The sequence below is a fragment of the Dipodomys spectabilis genome, unplaced genomic scaffold (genome assembly GCF_019054845.1).
Source record: "Dipodomys spectabilis isolate Male_0828 unplaced genomic scaffold, ASM1905484v1 ptg000004l, whole genome shotgun sequence".
Taxonomy (NCBI): Eukaryota; Metazoa; Chordata; class Mammalia; order Rodentia; family Heteromyidae; genus Dipodomys; species Dipodomys spectabilis.
Window position 1 is genome coordinate 13,938,667 of NW_024870681.1, and position 20,623 is coordinate 13,959,289.

The following is a 20,623-nucleotide window of genomic DNA, read 5'->3' on the forward strand; positions in this document are numbered from 1 at the left end:
CCTGCATCATCACTGCCGCCACCTAGGTCCTGGTACATGCATTGCTTTGTGGGTCTCTAAGCCACCCAAAGTCAGACTCCCATACTTGTTCATGAGGTTCTCCATGGGAAACTTGGTCTTGGGCCAGAAGTTGTCTCCTGGCTTTTCTCAAAGCTATAACACCCATCTAAAGACATCAAAACATCTCTCTGTCCTAGAGTCAAATGTTATTGGAGTAGTCAGGGAAGTTCGCCTTCTCTCTGTTACTGCACTTTGTTTACTGGGTCCCAAAGCTGCCTAATTTGTGCCCACAACTCAGAGACACCATTATATAGTTCCCCTACCATAAGTCAGGTGCTTTCTACATGCATTGTGCCGCTTGTTTTCTCCATGTTAACTTTTCTTCCCAACTCCTCCCCACCATATCACTCTATGCAATGTAACCAAGTAGAGAATGCTAACTCCTGATTACAGATGTCAACCTTCACTTGGATCTTCTGCTCAGAATATTTCTGATACTCACTCAGCTTATTCTCATTGCTCTTGATCATCAGTCCACAAATACCATGTGTAGTTGGATTCCAGTGGCTCACACCTGTAATCCTAGCTACTCAGGAGGCTGAGATCTGATGATCACAGTTATCCAGCCCGGGCAGAACAGTCTGTGAAACTCTTATCTCCAATTATCCATCAGAAAACCAGAAATGGCACTGTGGCTCAAGTGGTAGAGCACTTGCCTTGAACTAAAGAGCTGAGGAACAGTGCCCAGGGCCCAGAGTTCAAGTCCCAGGGCTGACAAAAAAAAAGAATATATATATATATATATGTATGTATGTATGTGTATATATATATATATATCATGTATATAAAAAAAGTACAAGAGACATCCAAGAACAGAATGCCTTTGGCTCACTGATAGTCCAGCTGACAAGACTAGGTTCATAATACTCAGCTACAGGAAGAGCCCACACAGAGAGTTCACCCTATACGTTGTGTGATATATATATTCCAAAACTTGATGAAAAGAAATGAGGATCCTTAAAACGAAACATGCATTTTTTTTCATATTGATGGTTAGTTTCCCAGGAAAGCTCAAAAAGCTGATTATTTGTTGAACAGAAGTTTAAAAACTGAAATACAGTACTAGGAATCCTAGGGGTACTGATTAACTTGATACTAACATAATGGTACAAGTATTGTGAGCTAGTTATATTAACAACACTAGTTAAGCAGTACTTTCTTTCATCTTTACCATGTGTGGGAAAAAGAAATCATTGAAAGTACAACCGAGGGAAAAAGTGAGTTACTAACTAGCAGAATATTGAGCATATTTCTGGCTTTGTAGGGGGCTCTTACATATTTTTGTACCACAGACTTGTTTCTCAGTGTCTTAGTCTGTTTTCAGCTACTATCATAGAATACCTGAGGGTGAGTAATTTATCATGAACAGAGATTTAGTTGGATCACAGTTCTGGAATCTGGGAAGTTGGAGAACTCACCTCCAGCATCTAGTGAGGGCTTTCCTGTGGCAGGCAGAAGAACAAGCATGAGCATGAGCCAGGGAGCAAGAGATTACCAAATAAACCTCCTCTCTTGATAACTAACCCACTTCCTCAATAAAGACAGCAGCCATTGGGGAAGTCAGATTCCTCACGGCTTAGTCACCCCTTACTAGGCTCCCCCTTCCAATCCTTGCCCTGGGCATTCAGTTTTTCACACACAGATTTGGGGAAAACATTCAAACCATTACGGGCAATCTGGGAAAGCCCATGCAGTCCTGCTCAGAATAATGTTTTTAGTGCATAAAACAAACAAAAATAGGGGCTGGAAAGGTGGCTCAGTGGTAGAGCGCTTGCCTTGCATGCATGAGGCCCTGGGTTCGATTCCTCAGCACCACATAAGCAGAAAAAAAAAAAAAAGCCGGAAGTGGCGCTGTGGCTCAAGTGGTAGAGCTCTAGCTTTGAGGTGAAGAGCTGAGGGACAGCGCCAGGCCAGAGCTCAGGCCCGAGCTCAGGCCCACGACTGGACCCAAAAAATAATAATAATAATAATAAAGCAAAAATAAACTCAAAGGTAAGAAAACATATCCAGATGTATTTCTGATCCCAGAATAAGAACTCCCAATGGTGTTGATTCCCATTTAGAGATTTGCTTGATGGTGCAGCATCTGCTATTTGTACCCTGAGCAGCCACATAAAGGAAGTGGGGGTGAGACAGGAAGTGGTTTAGAGAGTTTTCCTGAGGTATACTGAGGAATACAAACTGCGCAGATGAAAGAGATGAAGAGGTTAAAAAGGCATGTGTCTGAATCTCAAAAACATGATGCTGATTGAAAGTAGTCAGACATAAAAGGTCATATTTTGTATGTTCTCATTTATATTAAATGTCCAGGATAGGAAAATCCAGAGAAATATGTTAGCAGCTGCCAAAAGTTTGGAGAAGAAAATGGAAAATGAATGATGAGTATAAAGTTCCAGTCCTTTTTCCTTTTTGGTTTGTTTTATTTCTTTGTACATTTGTTTTTTGTCTTTACTTGATTTACTTTGGGTGCTTTTTTGTTGTTATTGTTGTTGGTACTTGAGATTTATCCATGGCTTCCTGGATGCTAGGCAAGCATTCTACCACCTTACCCATGCCCTGCACATTTTGTGTTTGAGATGAGTTTTTTATCTTTGCCTCACATTTTAGATCCTCCTTCCTGAGCCTTCCTGGATTATAAATGTGCATCAGTGCACCCAGCTTGAGAAGTAGGTAGAGCATTTGGAAGTAGATAGAGCTAATGGTTGTACAACATAGAGAATGAACAAAATGCCACCAAATTGTGCACCTGAAAGTGGTGCATTTTATGTTGGCCATTTTCTCTTATTTTTTGAAGTATATAAATCATCAGTGAAAAAAGATTGCTTATAGGAGAATTTAGTGAGCTGACAAAGGCCAAAAGAGAAGAAAAGGGAAAGTCTAGCACACATCAGGAGCCCTGTGGGGACACAGGAAAGGACATGAGTAGCATTCAGGGCTGGGAAATGTCAGCCAGCTTCCTGAAGGCACCAGCCAGGGGAGTTGCTGGGTGGGGCAGGGGAAGAGAGGGCCCTGCAAGCAGCCTGGCAGTGGAAGATTGGGGCAGGGAAAAGCAAGCTTACCCAGAGGTTGGCAAACTGTTGAAACAGATAAGGGACAGAATGGTTTGTGTGGGCTGGCACCCACAGCAGAGAACTACCAGTAGGCATGTGTTTGGAGAACACATTCAATCCATGGCAAGCAGTCTGGTAAAGCTTCTGAATTCCTGCTCAGATGACTGTTTCTGTGCATACTAAAACAGAGAAATGTATCAGAATACATTTGTGATCCCAGGACCAGAAACCCCTAAGGGCTGATTTCTCAGAACTTGTGGGAGCGTACATGAGAAATAGAAATGAAGCAGAGAAATAAATGTGCACATGGCTGAGGGTATGTTGGAGGTTGCAAGTAAAAATATAAGTAATCTCTAGTAGAAACTTGATTTGGGCCCCTAGATAAAAAGCAAAGAGGTGGCCACCTAGACTGAATTTCTGTTGTTCATCCATCCAGAGCCGGGTGGAGCGGGGAGACTATCATGAGTTTTAACACAATAGGCTTCTAGGAATAATCACGCAGCCAGGAAAGCAGCCTTCAGAAGGATGTTAATCTTGCTTTTAAAGGAGTTGTGTGAGATCATGAGGCAGCAGTCACCCACTCTGAGCATGCGTCACCTCCTCAGGTTGCCATTCCCATCGCCCCAGCCCTGGATCCCCTGCGGATGCTGACGGATGATGCCAACGTGGCTGCCTGGCAGAACGAGGGCCTCCCTGCAGACCGCATGTCCATGGAGAATGCCACCATCCTCATCCACTGTGAGCGCTGGCCACTCATGGTGGACCCTCAGCTGCAAGGCATCAAATGGATCAAAAACAAATATGGAGAAGACCTCCGGGTCACCCAGATTGGTCAGAAAGGGTAAGTGAGTGCCCAAGCACAAATGCTACAGCATATGCCCTTTGTGCAGGAAGAGGAAAAATATGTAAGGAGCAGATCCTAAACCCTAGCAGCTTGTTTTTCTCTTTCTCCATGTCTATCCACAAGGTAACCTTCATGGATCTCCTCTGGGTTTAGGAAATACCTCAGCAAAGCATGCCTAGATACCAAGCCTTTTCTTTTCCTACCCATTACAAACCATGCACTATCTATAGGAGGATTCCTAGTTCACCATAACCTATGACATATTTGATAAAGAACCATAAGAAAGGAGTATGAGGATTCTCTCTCCAATTGACCAGCAAAAGGCTGAGCTAGAGGCCTGGATCAAATGATAGAGCCCCAGCTATGAGCAAGCAGGTTCCTGAATTCACATTCAAGTACTTGAGTGTATGTATGTATATATAATTCTGTATTGTATAGTTATACAATACAGAATTATATATAATTATAAATCATAAAAGTGAATCCCTCTTTCAGAGCAAACTTTCTCAAGAAATGAACACCCAGGTATCACATGCTGTATTTTTATCTATGCCTTAGTCACAGAATAATCTAACACCGGCCTTCTTCCCAAACTTTGCTTAAACTAGTTCTTTCTAGGTGGCTAAGAACACTTTAAACAGAAGCTGGGGGAGGGGGATAGTTTGTTGGTTTGTTTTTTTTTGCTCAGTGCTACATCAATAATACTTTAAACACTTCCTGACACATCATAGGCCTTTCATAAATATGCATTCAGTTAATTCTCCATTCATGTACATTGATTCTTTTTCTGTTGGGTTGTGTTCTAGATTTGTTGTGCATTATTTGAATTTAAGTACTGTACTACATGTAATATGTATAATCTTTAGTCATATGAATGGAAATTTGTTTCAAGTCTCTCATTTGTCTTTTCATTTTACTTGTGGGGTTTGACATAATGCCGTTTATTTTATTATAGGTATTATTTGTCCAAATTTAATACCCAGTGGTTCTTTTACAGATCATTCTTAGAAAAGCTTTTTTTTCTCCAGAAATTATTTAAATCTTTACCCACATTTTTAAATTTTTCTTTTTACATTGAAATTCAAACCCCTTAAATTTATTTAAGGTCCTAAATGAGACTAATTTTCCAACTGGTTAGTTACTATACCACCTATTAAATTTTCCATTCTTTCCTCAGTTAATTAGAAATGCCATTTTACAATATTATTTTCCTTAAACTTTATTATTTTCTATGTATCTAATACTATATTAGCTGTTAATTACTTCATTCTATATTTAGGAACATTTTCTGTTGCCTCATCATTGTAAAACAAATAGAGGAAGGAGTTACAAACAAAACAGTTAACGAAAACCCATAGTTAGTCAGTTAAAAATACTAGTAATTGTTTAGTATCTGATTTCTTTGTATTGTTGAACTTGCCTAAAATATTTCATTACTAAGCCAGGCATAATGACACACATCTATAATCACAGTTCCTCAGAAGGCAGAAGTAGGAAAAACAACTCATATAGTTAGCAAGACACTATCTCAAAAACAAAAAATAAATGAAAACAAAAGAACAGGAGGCAAGGCTCAAGTAGTATAATACTTGCCTAGAAAGTTTAAAGCTCTGGATTCAATCCCTAGTACAGATACATAGGAAGGAAGGGAGGGAGGAAGGGAGGGAGGGTGAGAGACAGATAAATGACTAGATAGATAGATAGATAGATAGATAGATAGATAGATAGATAGATAGATAGATAGATAGATAGATAGATAGATTTAAAAATAGAACTAGATAATGAGTCCCTTGTCTTCATTATCAATTTATTTTCTTTACATCTTCATTTTATTCTTTTTTTTGGGGGGGGGGGTCCGGTCGTGGGGCCTGAACTCTGGGTCTGGGCGCTGTCCCTCAGCTCTTCAGCTTAAGGCTAGCACTCTACCACTTGAGCCACAGTGCCACTTCCAGCTTTTTCCTTTTTGCTTATGTGGTGCTGAGGAATCGAACCCAGGGCCTCATGCATGCAAGGCAAATGCTCTACCACTGAGCCACCTTCTCAGCCCTTATTAGCTTATTTTACTTTAAGAACTTTGGTCAAGTTCTGTAAAGCTTGATCATTATTTTAGAGCAATGAATTGGAATTATATCAAACTTAAAAATGGATTCCTGGATCTAGTAACATGCTTATTAAACTCTTCATAACACTAGAAAGTTAAAAGCAACCTAGATCTTTAGGAACATATTGATAAATATATTCTGGTATATAAATACACTCTAACTATCCAGTCATTAAAATTATTTGAGAATATTTAACAAGAGGAAATGTCTATCATGTACAAAACTAGGTTACACAGTTAAAGTGCTATGAGTTCAATCGTAGGAAAACAAAGCTTGAAAAATCTAACACAAGTCAGACCTCTCTGACTGCATGTTTCACATACTTAGATTCAACCAGTCAGTCAATCAATCATACCTCAGAATCACCTGGGAAAACTCACATCTGTACTGAACATATGCAGATTTTTTGCCTTTTGTCATTATTTCCTAAACAATACAGAAAAATAACTATTGTATTAGGCATTATATGGAAAATCATGGGAGAATGTACACAGGTGATACAAAAATATACCATTTTACATAAAGAGACTTAACCATTGACCGGGGATTCCTGGGGGCCTGGAATAATTCCCCTCTGGTGTCCAAAAGACTACTGAATATCAAACAGTAAAAGCTAAATTGGGTTTTGTTTTGTTTTGTTGGGGGTTTTTTTTTGGTTAATCATGGGATTTGAACTCAGAGCCTGGGCGCTCTCCCTGGGTTTTTTCATTCAAGGCTACTGCTATACCACTTTTGATCCACAGCGCCACTTCCAGTTTTCTGGTGATTAATTGGAGATAAGTGTCTCATGGACTTTCCTGCCCAGGCTGGCTTTGTACTGTGATCCTCAGATCTCAGCTTCCTGAGTAGCTAGAATTACAGGCATGAGCCATCACCTGGCTAAAAACTAACCTGTTAATAGTAAATGGAAAGATTAAGATTTTTTATTTCTTTTTTAAAATTCTTATCCTCAAGAATTTGTATAAAGGGTTTCAACTGAACATGTCAATTTATGAGTAAAATGTATCTGATCATTGTAACCCTTTCAATCACCCTCCCCAGATTATGGTTCATTTTCATAGTTCCCTTTTATGTTCAATTTCTCCTCGTTTCTAAAATTGTACAAAACCACATAAATGCCACTTTAAATGGAGAAAAATGTAGTCTCTAAAGACATTTCTAATATCTCTGTGCCTCCAAGTTTCCCACTATGCCTTGGGGGCCACCGTCGCCTCATGAAGTTGCCTCTGAATCCGACCTTCCCACCGACTCATGCTGCCCGCTTGCTTCCCCAGTTACCTTCAAACCCTAGAACATGCCCTGGAGGCCGGAGATGTGGTGCTCATTGAAAATCTAGAGGAATCCATTGATCCTGTGCTGGGCCCCCTTCTTGGGAGAGAAGTTATTAAGAAAGGACGGTAAGACTTGGATGTGTGTCTGCCCCTTGTGAGGACTCAGATCAGGGTCTCTGGCAGGACTATGGGGAGGTCCACTCTTTCTAGAATCTCCTGTCCTCAGCTTTTATCAGGCAGCTTCCTCCAGTGGGAGCAGAGGGCTAGAAACTGCCCTCAACTCCTAGAGAAGGCTTGCTAGAATAAACCTTACTTGCATCCCTCAGCAATTCATTGACCTCCTTTTAGAAGGCCACTAGGTGTGATTTGGGAGGAAATTTGCAACAAGTGGTCAAAAAAGCTGACTTTTCAGATGAGAATTTTATTTTTTTATTTTTTGTTATTAATTATTGTTTATTATTAAAATTATTATTAAGTACTTTTACAAAGAGGTTACAATCCCATAAGTCAGGTTCTCAGTGTAATGCATCTTGATGAATCCCACACCTTTTACCGTTCTCCCCCATCTTTTCCATTCCATTTTTGCATAATGTACATTGAATATAATGATTGCATTTGCTCATCCTTCTTCCCTCTATTTTGCTGGCTTTTAGCATATTTACTCTAATGTCCATGGGGATCATTTTATTCTTTGTACTACACTTGAGTCTATAGTTTGATACCATTTATTATGTTTTAAAAATTATTTGCCATTATCTTTCCCAATTTTTGTTTTTGCTCCCTATTCCTCTGCTTTTTTGTGGATTTTCTTTTACCCACTGTTGTCACTGTTTTGGATTTTGGTGCCCTTTGTATTGTGTATTAGTGTATCTGATTTGGAGATGGGAAGGGGAAATCACAGAAATGGTGAGACAAAGGACAAAGGTAATAGTAATAAAATGCAATGGTAATACTCATGAGACACTATGTTGGGAATGAACTTTACAGCTTGTGAGGGGAGGGGAATCAGGGGCATAGAGGGAAAGAATGAGGGAAGGGGTAACAACGTTCGACAAGAATTGTACTCACTTCCTTACTTACGTAACTGTAACCCCTCTGTACATCACCTTTACAAGATGGGCATTTTATCCACGCTAAACATTTTGAGTTCTGAGGAATGGTTTCTTTGTCACCTCGGTGGACCTCTGTTGACTTGGTGTGCTAGTAGATAACCCAGACTTAGCAAGTACCAGGCAGAAAGGTGAAGGAGGGGAGACCCGGAGGAAGCACAGAAAGCTATCAGCGCACCTGGTAAGAAGTGCTCATTTTCATGAAGGCGTCCTTGACTCAGGGGCCATCTGAAGTCTCTTTCCTGTTGCTTATAACAAGATCCTTGGTGCTTTGTAGTTTACAAAGAAATCAGCCTAATTCTACTCAGTGTTAGCAACATAATAGTTCCAAGATCTGTTAGACCTGCTGAGAGCCTCAGACGCCACCACAGTATGCAGGATGCCATCATGACAGGAGTGCGTGTGAGATGAGATCATGTGACCAGAGGGAGCGAGAGACTTGAGCTTCTCATCACAACCTGTTCTTTTGGTAACTGAGCCATTCCCACCAGTCCTGACCCACCCTCTAGTGACATCCTTAATCCTTTCCTCATGATCTCCCAACCAAGTCCCCCCTCTCTACCATCTCAGTACCATCACACTGGAGACTTAAGTGTATAGCACACCAACTTTGGGGGAAACAAACTCTATCTGAGCTACAGCAGAAGTCTTACTCACTGCCTGGGCCCTAAATTGCCCTTCGTGACTTGAAGCCATGCTCACTTGTACTTTTAATTGTTTCCCCACATGGAAGTCATTCAACCTTAAGGAAAGAAATAAACTATAATAGGTAGCCTAGAAACACATTTTTTTTGTCAACTAGAAGATACCCCTTCCTCCAAACACTTTACTGCCATCTACTGGAAGGTTTTCATAGTCTCCTAACCTATATTGATCACAATGGACTACCTCTGGAGTTTCACAGTGCAAAATCAAAAACATGGTGGCCAAGGGAGAAAGTCTATATATGATGATACTTCTCAGCCCTTATTAGGATAAAGTAGGGTCCTAGGGTGCATGATGGATATGCTCAGAGAAAAATCCATCCAAATATGGCAACATTATTGGTTATGATCTTGAAATAAAAATACTTAAAATTCTGACCCTGACCAAATCACACAGGAAGGAACCCCCAATTTCACTTAAACCTTTATGTTCTAGATTTATTAAAATTGGAGACAAAGAGTGCGAATACAATCCCAAGTTCCGACTCATCCTTCACACCAAGTTGGCCAACCCTCACTACCAGCCTGAGCTGCAGGCCCAGGCCACCCTGATCAACTTTACAGTGACCAGGGATGGATTGGAGGATCAGCTGCTAGCTGCCGTCGTAAGCATGGAGAGGCCAGACCTGGAGCAGCTGAAGGTATGTTGGGTGTTCCCTAAGGGAAGAAGAAAAGAAGAAGGGGAAAAAAAGATGCAAAGAGAGGAGGAGGAAGGAAGGATTGCTCTGTCAATAGAAGTGTGTACCACTCTTGGAACTGGTGGGAGGTAGGGGATGCTTTCCCTAGGACTAAGCATGGTAGATTCTGCAAGACGTTGGCAGAGATTCAACCCCATCGAATAACCCAGGAACACCTAGGAGAAAGAGAGGCTGTGGAGAAGGACAAAAGCAGAGAGACCACCTGGGAAAACAGACATCCCTATCACAAGAGCAGGGCCTGGCAAAAGGCTTGGAACCTCTAATTGCACATGCTCACAGGTGGCCAACATCCACAACTGAATGGAATTACATTTTGAAAGAGTAATAAGAAATGGGCTCAGTCCTGCTAGGGTCATGTCTTAGGCACCTCTGAGTATCATATCAAAATCCCATAGTCTGGTGGCTGGCCTCCACAGTCGCAGGAGTACTGAAGTCAGGTTACCAGCACGGTTGGTTTCTGGCAAGGTTTCTCTCCTTGCCCTGCTCATGTGACTTCTTCTCCTGCATGCCAGGCATCTCTTCCAAGAGCACGAATCCCATCAGACCAGGGCTCCACCCCCTGCGGCTTCATTTATCCTTGTTCATCTCCCTAGACTCCAGTCTCCGTTACAGATGAAGGGCTTCAATATATAAATTTGGAGGGGAGCACAATTGAGTCCACAGCAGGTGGCTGGCTTTATTTCCTCTCTTTAAACCTGGTTATATTAGAGAATATAAGCATAAAGATTATAGTGTATGTGAGAGTAAGTTCAAAGCTCCCTTAGACCTGTTGAACAGACACCCAAGGAGCACTAGCTCCATAACAAGTAAGATTGTATTAAGTCCAGAGGATTCAGCAGCAGCCAGGGAAAGCTGTGTCTTTAGCCACAAAGAGCTTCCAGTCTAGCAGAGGAGCATGGAAAATAAGAATGCAAACAGAGAAGGTAATAAGAACTTTGAAGAAGATGAGACCTGGTCATATGAGAAAGCCAGAGGGCTAATTTAAATAGAGATCAGTGAAAAATCCTATGAGACGTTGACATTAGAATTGATTCCTAAATAAATGGTATCTGGGCACAGGGCACCACCAGCAAAGAGAATAGTGAATTCTAGTCTTTTAGGGCAGGAAGGAGATGTGCTTTCAAGAAAAAAAGTATATAGAACACAGCCAGATTAGCCTTTGGCTGAAACCTCAACACATAGTTTGGGGTTGTTCTTCCCACAGATCAACAGGCTGTAAAAGGGGCAAGAAGATAAAGCCTGAAATCAATTCCTCAGCCTCTAAACTAAAAATAAAAAGTGTCCAGTGGAGCCTCACCATCAACAAGGAAAGAGGAAGTGGGACTCTCTCACATACCAGTCCTCCTTCTGCCTGAAAAAGGCAGATATAGTCTAAACTATGCCCAACAGTAGCTGTTTGTTCTTTTTAAGGAATCCGTGGGAGAGCTCTTCACTTGGGTCAGTACAGTGATGAAAGAGAAGATGCTCTATACAAGGAAAACTTAGTACTTTCCTCTATTCAAAGCCATGAGTTCTGTGAAGTGGCAGGACTCCAGGGAGAAGGAAGCGGTCATAACCTCAGCAGGATTGATGATGTGTGAAGAGCATAAGCCAGTCAAAGGCCTCAAGTCCAGCACAGTATACTCTGTGTCCGTAGAGGACAAGGCCCAGTACACCTCTGGATACCAAGATCAGCTGATGCTCAAGCCCCTTATTTAAAAGTGTGTAGTCTGGCAAGGCACCAGCAACTTATGCCTGTAATCCTAGCTACTCAGGAGGCTGAGATCTGAACTGTGGTTCAAAGCCAGCCTGGGCAGGAACATCCATGAGACTCTTATCTCCAATTAATCACAAAAAAAGCCAGAAGAGGCACTGTGGCTGAAGTGGTAGAGCAATAGACTTGAGCAAAAAGATCTCAGGGTTCAAGAGTTCAAGGAGCCCAGAGTTCAAGCTCCAGAACTGACCCCCCGCAAAAAAAAGTATAATTCTTACATTTAACCTACACATCCTCCCAGATATTTAAAACCATTTGTAGTTCACTTGTGAGACCTAATACAGTGTGAATGTATATACTATGTTGTTTTGGAAATTATAGCAAATGAAAGCATTTTTCCTATTCATTACACATGCAATATTTTTAATGGTTTTCAATGTGAGGCTTTACAGAACCAGCAAATACTAAAGCCAACTATGAATGGTTTAGCTGAGGTTTGACTCCTCTTGTCCATCTCTTCAGTTAACTCTGTTCACAGCCTCAAGTAATCTGCTGTTTACCTCCAGTTTTCTCTGTCTACAGGGAGAAACTCTGGCCCCATGAACATTGATTTGTTTAGTCAAACCTGTCTTGAAAGTAAGACATTCTGACATCTGCACCTGACCCCTTCTTTGTTGATTTTTGCAGTCAGAGCTCACAAAGCAGCAGAATGGATTCAAAATTACACTGAAAACATTAGAAGACAACCTGCTCTCTCGCCTCTCCTCAGCATCCGGGAACTTCCTGGGGGAAACAGCCTTAGTGGAGAACCTAGAGATCACAAAGCAGACTGCCGCAGAGGTGGAGGAGAAGGTACTGTTACTTGGGTGAATCTGGGAGGCCACAGAAGCTGGCCCACCTGCCATTTTCTCTGTTATAGATGCCTGAGTCTGATGAGAAAGAGAGGGAGAGAGGGAAGGAGGGAGAAAGGGTTTAAGGTTTACTGGTAGAGTGCTTGCCTAGCATGCCTGAAGGCCTGGGTTCAATTTCTCAGTCCCATATAAACAGAAAAGTCAAAAGTGGTGCCTGTGGCTCAAGTGGTAGAGTGGCAGCCTTGAGCAAAAAAAAAGCTCAGGGACAGTGCCCACATGCTGAGTTCAAGCCTCAGGACTGGCAAAAAAAAAAAGGATAGAGTTTCTGTCCTTCCAAGTCCATTTAGTCAGGATTCCTGAAATGACCACCTCCCATCATAAAGCTCCCACTTTCTGGAAAGTGCTGGACATCTCCACCCTGCAGACCTGTGATGAGTGGCGGGGTGTGTGGATGCTTACTGTGCAGGAGACACTGAAAACCTGGAAGAGTTTGTGAATTTCCCTAGGGCTGAGTAATCACACCGATTTAGGTGGGATTCTATCCCATTTCCAGTGAGAACCCCACTGAATTGATTAAAAGTAAAATCTCACAAGTCTGATTTCACTATTTGTATTTATTTATTCATTCATTTAAGGTAATGGGATTTGAACTAAGAATCTTATATTGGGTAGGCTGGTGCTTTACCACTTGAGCCATCCCTCCAACCCTGCTTTATTTCTGAACTTTTCTTCCCAGACAGGCCTCAATTAAACCAAGATCATTCAGACCCCAGCCTCCTCTTGAGTGGCTAGGATTACAGGCATCAGCACCCAGCATCTGGCTACAAGTCTCATTTCAAGGAGAAAACTTCAATTACCTCCCAGGAAATCTCAGTGCCCCCCCCCCAATAGCTGAGAAGCAATTCGATTTGTAGTTTCTTTATTTTCCAGTGTTTGGAGGGCTTCTCACCCCACCTTGGAACTAGGAGATCCTTTGATGAGGAAGGGTTTCAGCTCCTCATCCTTCCCCCCACAGACTAGCCTTCTGGATCTCAGTCCTGCACTCTCAGAACCAGTATGGCACTGTTTCTGATTAGGATAGTGTACAACAATAAGTGTCTAGAACCATATGTCTACTATCAATCTATTGAGATTTCTCCAAGTATGAAAGGTTTTGTTCCAGGTAGGGACAAAATAGAAGAACTGCAAAGTGGGCTGGAGATTCAGCTTAGTGGTAATATTCTTGCCTCCTATACAGGAGGCCCTTGGATCCATTCCCAGTTCTAAAGAAAGGGGAGTGGAGGAAAAGAAAGGGAAAGGAAGGGAAAGAAAGGGAAGGGAAGGGAAAAGGAAGGGAAGGGAAAGGAAGGGAAAGAGATTGGGGGAAGGACAAAGCAAGTGACCTGGCCATACATATTAGAATAATTAACTCAGGTTAATTTGGAAAAGAGGAATCAACTCAACAGCTGCTGTGTGACCACCAAGTTTTATCTGTGACCCCCATGTCTGTAGAGGGAAGCATGTGAGTTTGTAACGTAGTTGCTTTAGAGAGTCTGCTGTCCTGGGCCAGAGAGACCCAGCTCACACTGAGGGAGGTACAACCAACCGCGATCATCTCAACCAATCATGATTCCATTCTCTTATTGTAAGAAATCAAGTTTTTAACTTTCCACAAATGAGTCAGAACAACTTTCTCTGTCTGGCTTATTTCATTTCACATGATATCCTGGGCTTTTGTTCACTTTGACACAAAAGGTGGAATTTTATTCTTTCTTTCACTTGCTTGGCATTCCATTACGCATACACACTTTGTCAATAGATATCTTGGTTGATTCCATAGCTTAGCTGTTATGAATAATGCTGCAGTAACATAATGGTGCAAGTACTTGGAAATGGGATTGCTAGACTACATCATGCATATGTGGTGTGTATGCGTGTGTGTATACATGCGTGTATGCATGTGCATGTCTATCTGTGTTGACACCAGGGCTTAAACTCAGGACCTTATATTCTTATTCAGCTTTCTTGCTCGTGGCTGGTACTCTGCCACTTGAACCATACCTCCAGTCTGACAATTTGCTGGATAACTGGAGATGGAGTCTTACAGATTTTTCTGCTCATGCTGACCTCTGGATCTCATCCTCTGAGCAGCTAAGATTACAGACATGAGCCACGAGCACCCAGATCTTATGGTACCTGTTAGATTTCTCCCTATTCTTCTCCATGGTAGTATAGTTATTTTCATTTCCCATTAAGACTGAGTAAGGGGCTGGGAAGGTGGCTCAGTGGTAGAATGCTTGCCTTGCATGCATGAGACCCTGGGTTCAATTCCTCAGCACCACATAAGCAGAAAAAAAAGCCAGAAGTGGCACTGCGGCTCAAGTGGTAGAGCACTAGCCTTGAACTGAAGAGCTGAGGGACAGTACCCAGGCCCAGAGTTCAGGCCCACGACCAAAACCAAAAAAAAAAAAAAAAAGACTGAGTAAGAAGCCCTTTTCTCCACCACCCTTGACAGGATTTATTCTATCTTTTTGAAAATCGCTATTCTAACTGGGATTTGGGCTTTTTCCCTAATTTAATGAATTTTCTTTAGCCCTCTTCTCCTATCCTTTGCTAATTTTAAAGCTATTCACTCTTCACTTTATTGATTATTCTTTTATTTGTACATAAAACTGTGTTTCATTTTAAATATGTAACTTTAATATAATTTTAATGAAGCCTAAAATTAAGCAATACATCCAACTTCTTCTAAAACAATGTAAAGAGTTTAGAGGACTCATGGCTTTTTCCTATCTTCTGTTATTATTTTTAATATATCTTATGGCTTGTTATTGATGTTGAAAATTTGCTTTCAGTCTAATTGAAATCCTTTTAAAATACTTTGTTCTTTCTAGTTCTTTTTAATATTTTGTCATCATTTCTCATCAATTCATCATCTGAAATTTCACTAGATAATGAGTGTATATTTTCCACTTATGCTTATAAATGATGTTTCTTCCCAAAAATGTCTCTGATTTTCGATTTTGGAGGATTATTAACTATTATAGTTTTAAACACTGTCTTTCCTTCATTCTATCTATTCTCTACATGTTTTTGTTATATGTATTTAAATGTTCTCATCCTATCTTCCAAGTCTCACAAATGTCATATGCTAGGTTTCTTCCTTTCTGAGCTGCTTTTATAACAGTTTCCTCAGACCTCTCTAGTCAGTATATTCTCTTTTCAACTCTATCCTCTAACCCATCTACTTGTTCATTTAAGTTTTTCATTTCATTTCATTGTTTTGTAAGTTTTAGTTAGCTCTGTTTGAAATAGGATGGCCTCTTTTGATAATGTCATGTTGTATGCTTATTTTTCTGCTTATTGCTCTTAAGCATACTTAATTAGTGGTTACTTTAAGATTCTTCAATCATCTTTAGGGTTTATGATGCTATCTCTAGTGGTGCTGTGGCTCAAGTGGAAGCGTGCTTGCTTTGAGCTGAAGAGCTCAGGGACAGCATCCAGGCCTATGTATGACCAAAAAATAAAATAAAATAAAATAAATGCTATCTCTTCTGGTGTTAGGAAAGGGTTATTTTTGGAAGAGTTTTGTTCAATTTTTGTTTGTTTTGTTTTTCACTGCTTAATACAGAGTCTCACTATGTATCCCAAGCTGGACTCATAATGCCCCATCCTCCTGTCTTAGGGTTGGGTGGAGAGGCCTTCTAATTGCCCTCTTCAGTAACACAGGAATACTTCATCCTGTGGTTGGTAACAGTTTATTTTGAGAACATCGTCGATGGTGATCAGTACTTTTCCTCTGAGATTCTCAAAAGTAGTTTTACTCTATATTTAGTTGAAGGGCAGAAGCTTTAATTAGTAGAATATTCTTACACAAATCCATCTTCCTGAGGTTTAGGCCTCTTGGCTTTTTTTTGCTTTTGTTTGTTTGGGGTTTTTGTGTTGTTATTGTTTGTTAGTTTGCCAGACTTGAGGCTTGAATTTGGGGCCTGGGTGCTATTGCTGAGCTTCTTTTGCTCAAGGAGAGCACTCTACCATTTGAGCCACAACACCACTGCCCGCTATTTCTGAGAAGTTTATTAGAGATAAGAGTCACACAGAATTTTCTGCCCAGGCTGGCTTCGAACTGCAGTTCTCAGATATCGGCCTCCTAAGTACCTAGGATTACAAGCATGAGCCGGTAGTGCCCAGCTTATTTGCTTATTTTTATCTGTGATAAAGTTTTCTTTTTTTTTTTTTTTTTTATCGGTCATGGGGCTTGAACTCTGGACCTGGGTGCTGTCCCTCAGCTCTTCAGCTCAAGGCGAGCGCTCTACCACTTGAGCTACAGCGCCACTTCCGGTTTTCTGGTGGTTTATTGGAGATAGGAGTCTCACAGTCTTTCCTGCCTGGGCTGGCTTTGAACCATGATCCTCAGATCTCAGCCTCCTGAGTAGCTAGGATTACAGGCGTGAGCCACCAGCGCCCGGCTTGTGATAAAGTTTTCTAACAGAAAACTTTGCAGAATTTTTTTATGAATGGATACCAACTATTTCTCAAAAGTTAAGAATGGACTGTGGGTGTGGGTTACAGGTAGAAAATTTACATAGCATCTTCAAGGCCCTAATGTCAATCCCCAACAGCATTAAAATGAGGGGGGGAAAAGAGGGAGGGAAAGAACTGAGGTGTGGTTCGAGTGGTAGAGTGCCTGCCTAGCAAGTGCACGACCTTGAGTTCAAACTCCAGAACCACAAGAAAAGGAAGGGAGGGAGGGAGGGAGGGAGGGAGGGAGGGAGGGAGGGAGGGAATGAAGGAGGGAATGAAGGAAGGAAGTTGGCATTTTAGTTCAAGTTCAAGTTCATTTTGATATGCAGAAGCGTACAATCTCCTTCTTCCTTCAAGTTCTCTTCCAGACTACTATGATAGCCTGTCAAGCATCCAGCTACTACTCCCCTCCCATTCCACCACATCGCATATGCAGACTCATACCTGCTCACACAGGGAGACCATGCTGATTCTCCAGAATCTTTGGTTGATTTTAACAGTGAGGTACTGCTTATTTTCCCAACAGGTTCAGGAGGCCAAGGTGACCGAAGTGAAAATCAATGAAGCTCGAGAACACTATCGGCCAGCAGCTGCCCGCGCCTCTCTACTCTACTTCATCATGAATGACCTCAGCAAGATCCACCCAATGTACCAGTTCTCCCTCAAGGTGACTTAAACCTAGAGCCTTTCAAATAATCATAATCAAGTGGTATAATATCCCATTAGTGTTCCATGAGAGCTTATTTATGTGCTTTAGTAGTTATGGCTAGTCTTTAGGATCAAAGCCAGGAAAGCAGATACATAGCTCCAGATCTATGCTTTAGTCTTTATCTCTTTGACTGGCTCATATATAACTCATTGGGAGAAAAAAGGGATGCTATGACAAGTCTTGGCTCCATTCATTCCGTTACCACATTAGAAATGGTGGCTACTATACATACTGGATGGGTGAAAGAGGTTACCTTAGAAATATAACTAGTGATCTCTGCCTCCAGAGAAAACAAAATCTGCACATGGCTCATCTTGATGAAAGGCTAACTCTGGTGATCATAATAGACCAACTTTAAATTACTTTTCTTATTACACTAATATCCCCAAAGCTACTGCTTTACAGTTGTTAAAATAGTCCCAAAACCAAAGCTGTTAGCAAATTGTAAGTGCTGGCTAAATTTATCTGACTCATGAAAAAATAAAGACCTATAAATTTTAAGCAAGTCTTCAAAGAACATCTTATCCCCAGTGCATTCATGAAAAGACCATAATTAGAAAGGCATTCAGAGGTGGTGGAGCATTTCTGAATAGCTTCATCGGTTTGACCCAACAGAGAGGTCATGCACACATACAAACAGAAAGGCAAGAGAGGAACATTTGCATATAAACAACCAGAGATTTCATATATACGTGTGTCTGTACATTTACACACACACACCGCATATACCTCGGATCTGTGAAATGTTTCCAGCCAAATCACATACATGAAATCCAAGGTGTGGAGATGATGAGAAGTAATCTAGTACCTAGGGCTCATTTAACTGGACATAGCAATTCACTGCTGCCTACCCCTCTCCAGTAAGACTGGATGAACTATGTTTATAGTAGTTGATGTGTTTGAAAGAAACTCAATACCTGGCTTTATAGGCAGGTCATGGAAACACATGAAAAAAATTGTAAGATCTTTTTGTAGTTTGTTTGTTTTTTGATTGGTCACAGGTCACAGGGCTTGAACTCAGCCTGGGCGCTGTCCCTGAGCTCCTCAGCTCAAGGTGAACACTCTACCACTTGAGCCACAGTGCCACTTCTAGTGTTCTGGTTGTTGATTGAAGATAAGAGTCTCACGGACTTTCCTGTCCAGGCTGGTTTTGAACTGTGATCCTCAGATTGCAGCCTCCTGAGTAGCTAGGATGATAGGTGTTAGCCACCAGCATCCAGCTAAATTGTAAGATCTTAAAAGGCCAGTATAAATGTTAGCATAAGCCTAAGCATTGTTTGATCTTCTCTCTAGTTCCTAGAGTAGTTGAACTTGGCTATCTGTATCTATCAGAAGCCTAACTCTTTCTTAAAATATGAAATCAATTGAATGTGTGTCCAAAATAAATTATAAGAGTGGGACTCTGGTGGTTGATATCTATAACCTTAGCTATTCAGGGATCTAAGGCCTGGAGAATACTATGAAACCAGACCAGGCAGAAATGTCCACAGAGACTCCACTTCTATTCACCAGCAAAAAGCTGGGCTTGGAAGTGTGGCTCAGGTGGTTATACACCAGCCCTGAGCAAGCAAGTTGAATGAGCATGTGACCTCTGAGTTCAAGGCCTAATTACTGGCATAAATAAATGAATAAATAAATAAGTTTTGTTTGTTTTTTTTTTTGCCAGTCATGGTGCCTGAGCTCTGGGCCTGGGCACTGTCCCTCAGCTCTTCAGCTCAAGGCTAGTGCTCTACCACTTGAGCCACAGCACCACTTCCAGCTTTTTCTGCTTATGTGGTGCTGAGAAATCGAACTCAGGGCCTCATGCATGCAAGGCAAGCACTCTACCACTGAGCCACCTTCCCAGCCCCTAAATAAATAAGTTTTAAGGCACTTTGAAATAATAACATTCTAATACAGAAAGCCCTGAAGGACTAGTTTAAAATTGGAAACGATGCATTTTGGGCACCATATTGTTAAGGGCAACTGTTCATAGACCAACTTGATCACTGAAAGCAAATTTAAAATGATTGAACAATAAGAAACCAAATGAAGGTCTTCAGAAATACAAAACAACAATGCATTTAGAAAACACCCTCTCCTGGCTTTTGGCCAAGTTAATGTGACACACACACACAAGGTGACATGGTACCCTGAGAAGAAGCCTAGCTGAGCCTCATACAGATTGAAGGAAGGCCCAACTTCTCTCAGTACAGTCAGGTATAGCTACTCCCTAGGTGGCCATGAGCCCTCTGTATTGTGAAAGTTCCTGCTCTTCCCTCTTTGGTCTCCTAAACATAGAGTTTAAATCCCTTAGTCCCAAGCATCCCTCATATTTTTCCTAAACTCTTAGGATATGAGTAGAACATGATCAAACCATTCTCTCAACAAATATTTTTCAGTCCCTGTTGTATTTGAAGGCATAAGCTAGACTCTGGGAAATCTAAGAAATCATTTATCTAAGATGAGAGAAAAAAGAAGTGAAGAAGCAGAAGCAGTAAAATACAGCCCTCTGAGTTCAAATCAGAGCCCCAAGGTATTGCTGACCTGTTTGAGCCTTTTTGGTCTTCAGAGGGCTTTTCACATCCTTTAATTGGTTACCAACATTGAAAAATAAGTAGAGGGCTGGGAAAGTGGCTCAGTGGTAGAGCGCTTGCCTTGCATGCATGAGGCCCTGGGTTTGATTCCTCAGCACCACATAAGCAGAAAAAACAAAGCCGGAAGTGGCGCTGTGGCTCAAGTGGTAGAGTGCTAGCCTTGAGCTGAAGAGCTGAGGGACAGCGCCCAGGCCCAGAGTTCAGGCCCCACGACCGGACCCCCCCCAAAAAAAAAAAGAAAAAGAAAAAGAAGTAGATAAGGCTGATGGTATGGCCTAGTTGTAGAGCACTTGCCTAATATGCACCAGGCTCTGGATTCTATCCCTAGAACTATAGAGAGACAGACAGACAAACAGACAGATGGGGTGGGGGAGGGGATATTAATACTGTTAAAAAGATGTTGGGCCAAGCGCCAGTGGGATCTCAGGAGGCTGAGATCTGAGGATCTCAGTT

General features: G+C 41.5%; 1 protein-coding gene across 2 annotated transcripts in view; it reads left to right on the forward strand.

Moving 5' to 3' along the window:
• Nucleotides 1-20,623, forward strand: part of Dnah9 (dynein axonemal heavy chain 9) — a 339,142-nt gene that overhangs the window by 253,641 nt on the left and 64,878 nt on the right. For both annotated transcript variants that reach the window (XM_042693416.1, XM_042693426.1), the window contains 5 exons: nt 3,716-3,951; nt 7,331-7,453; nt 9,577-9,781; nt 12,219-12,383; nt 17,412-17,552. In XM_042693416.1, coding sequence (XP_042549350.1) covers nt 3,716-3,951; nt 7,331-7,453; nt 9,577-9,781; nt 12,219-12,383; nt 17,412-17,552 — 870 coding nt within the window. The remainder of the gene's footprint in view (nt 1-3,715; nt 3,952-7,330; nt 7,454-9,576; nt 9,782-12,218; nt 12,384-17,411; nt 17,553-20,623) is intronic.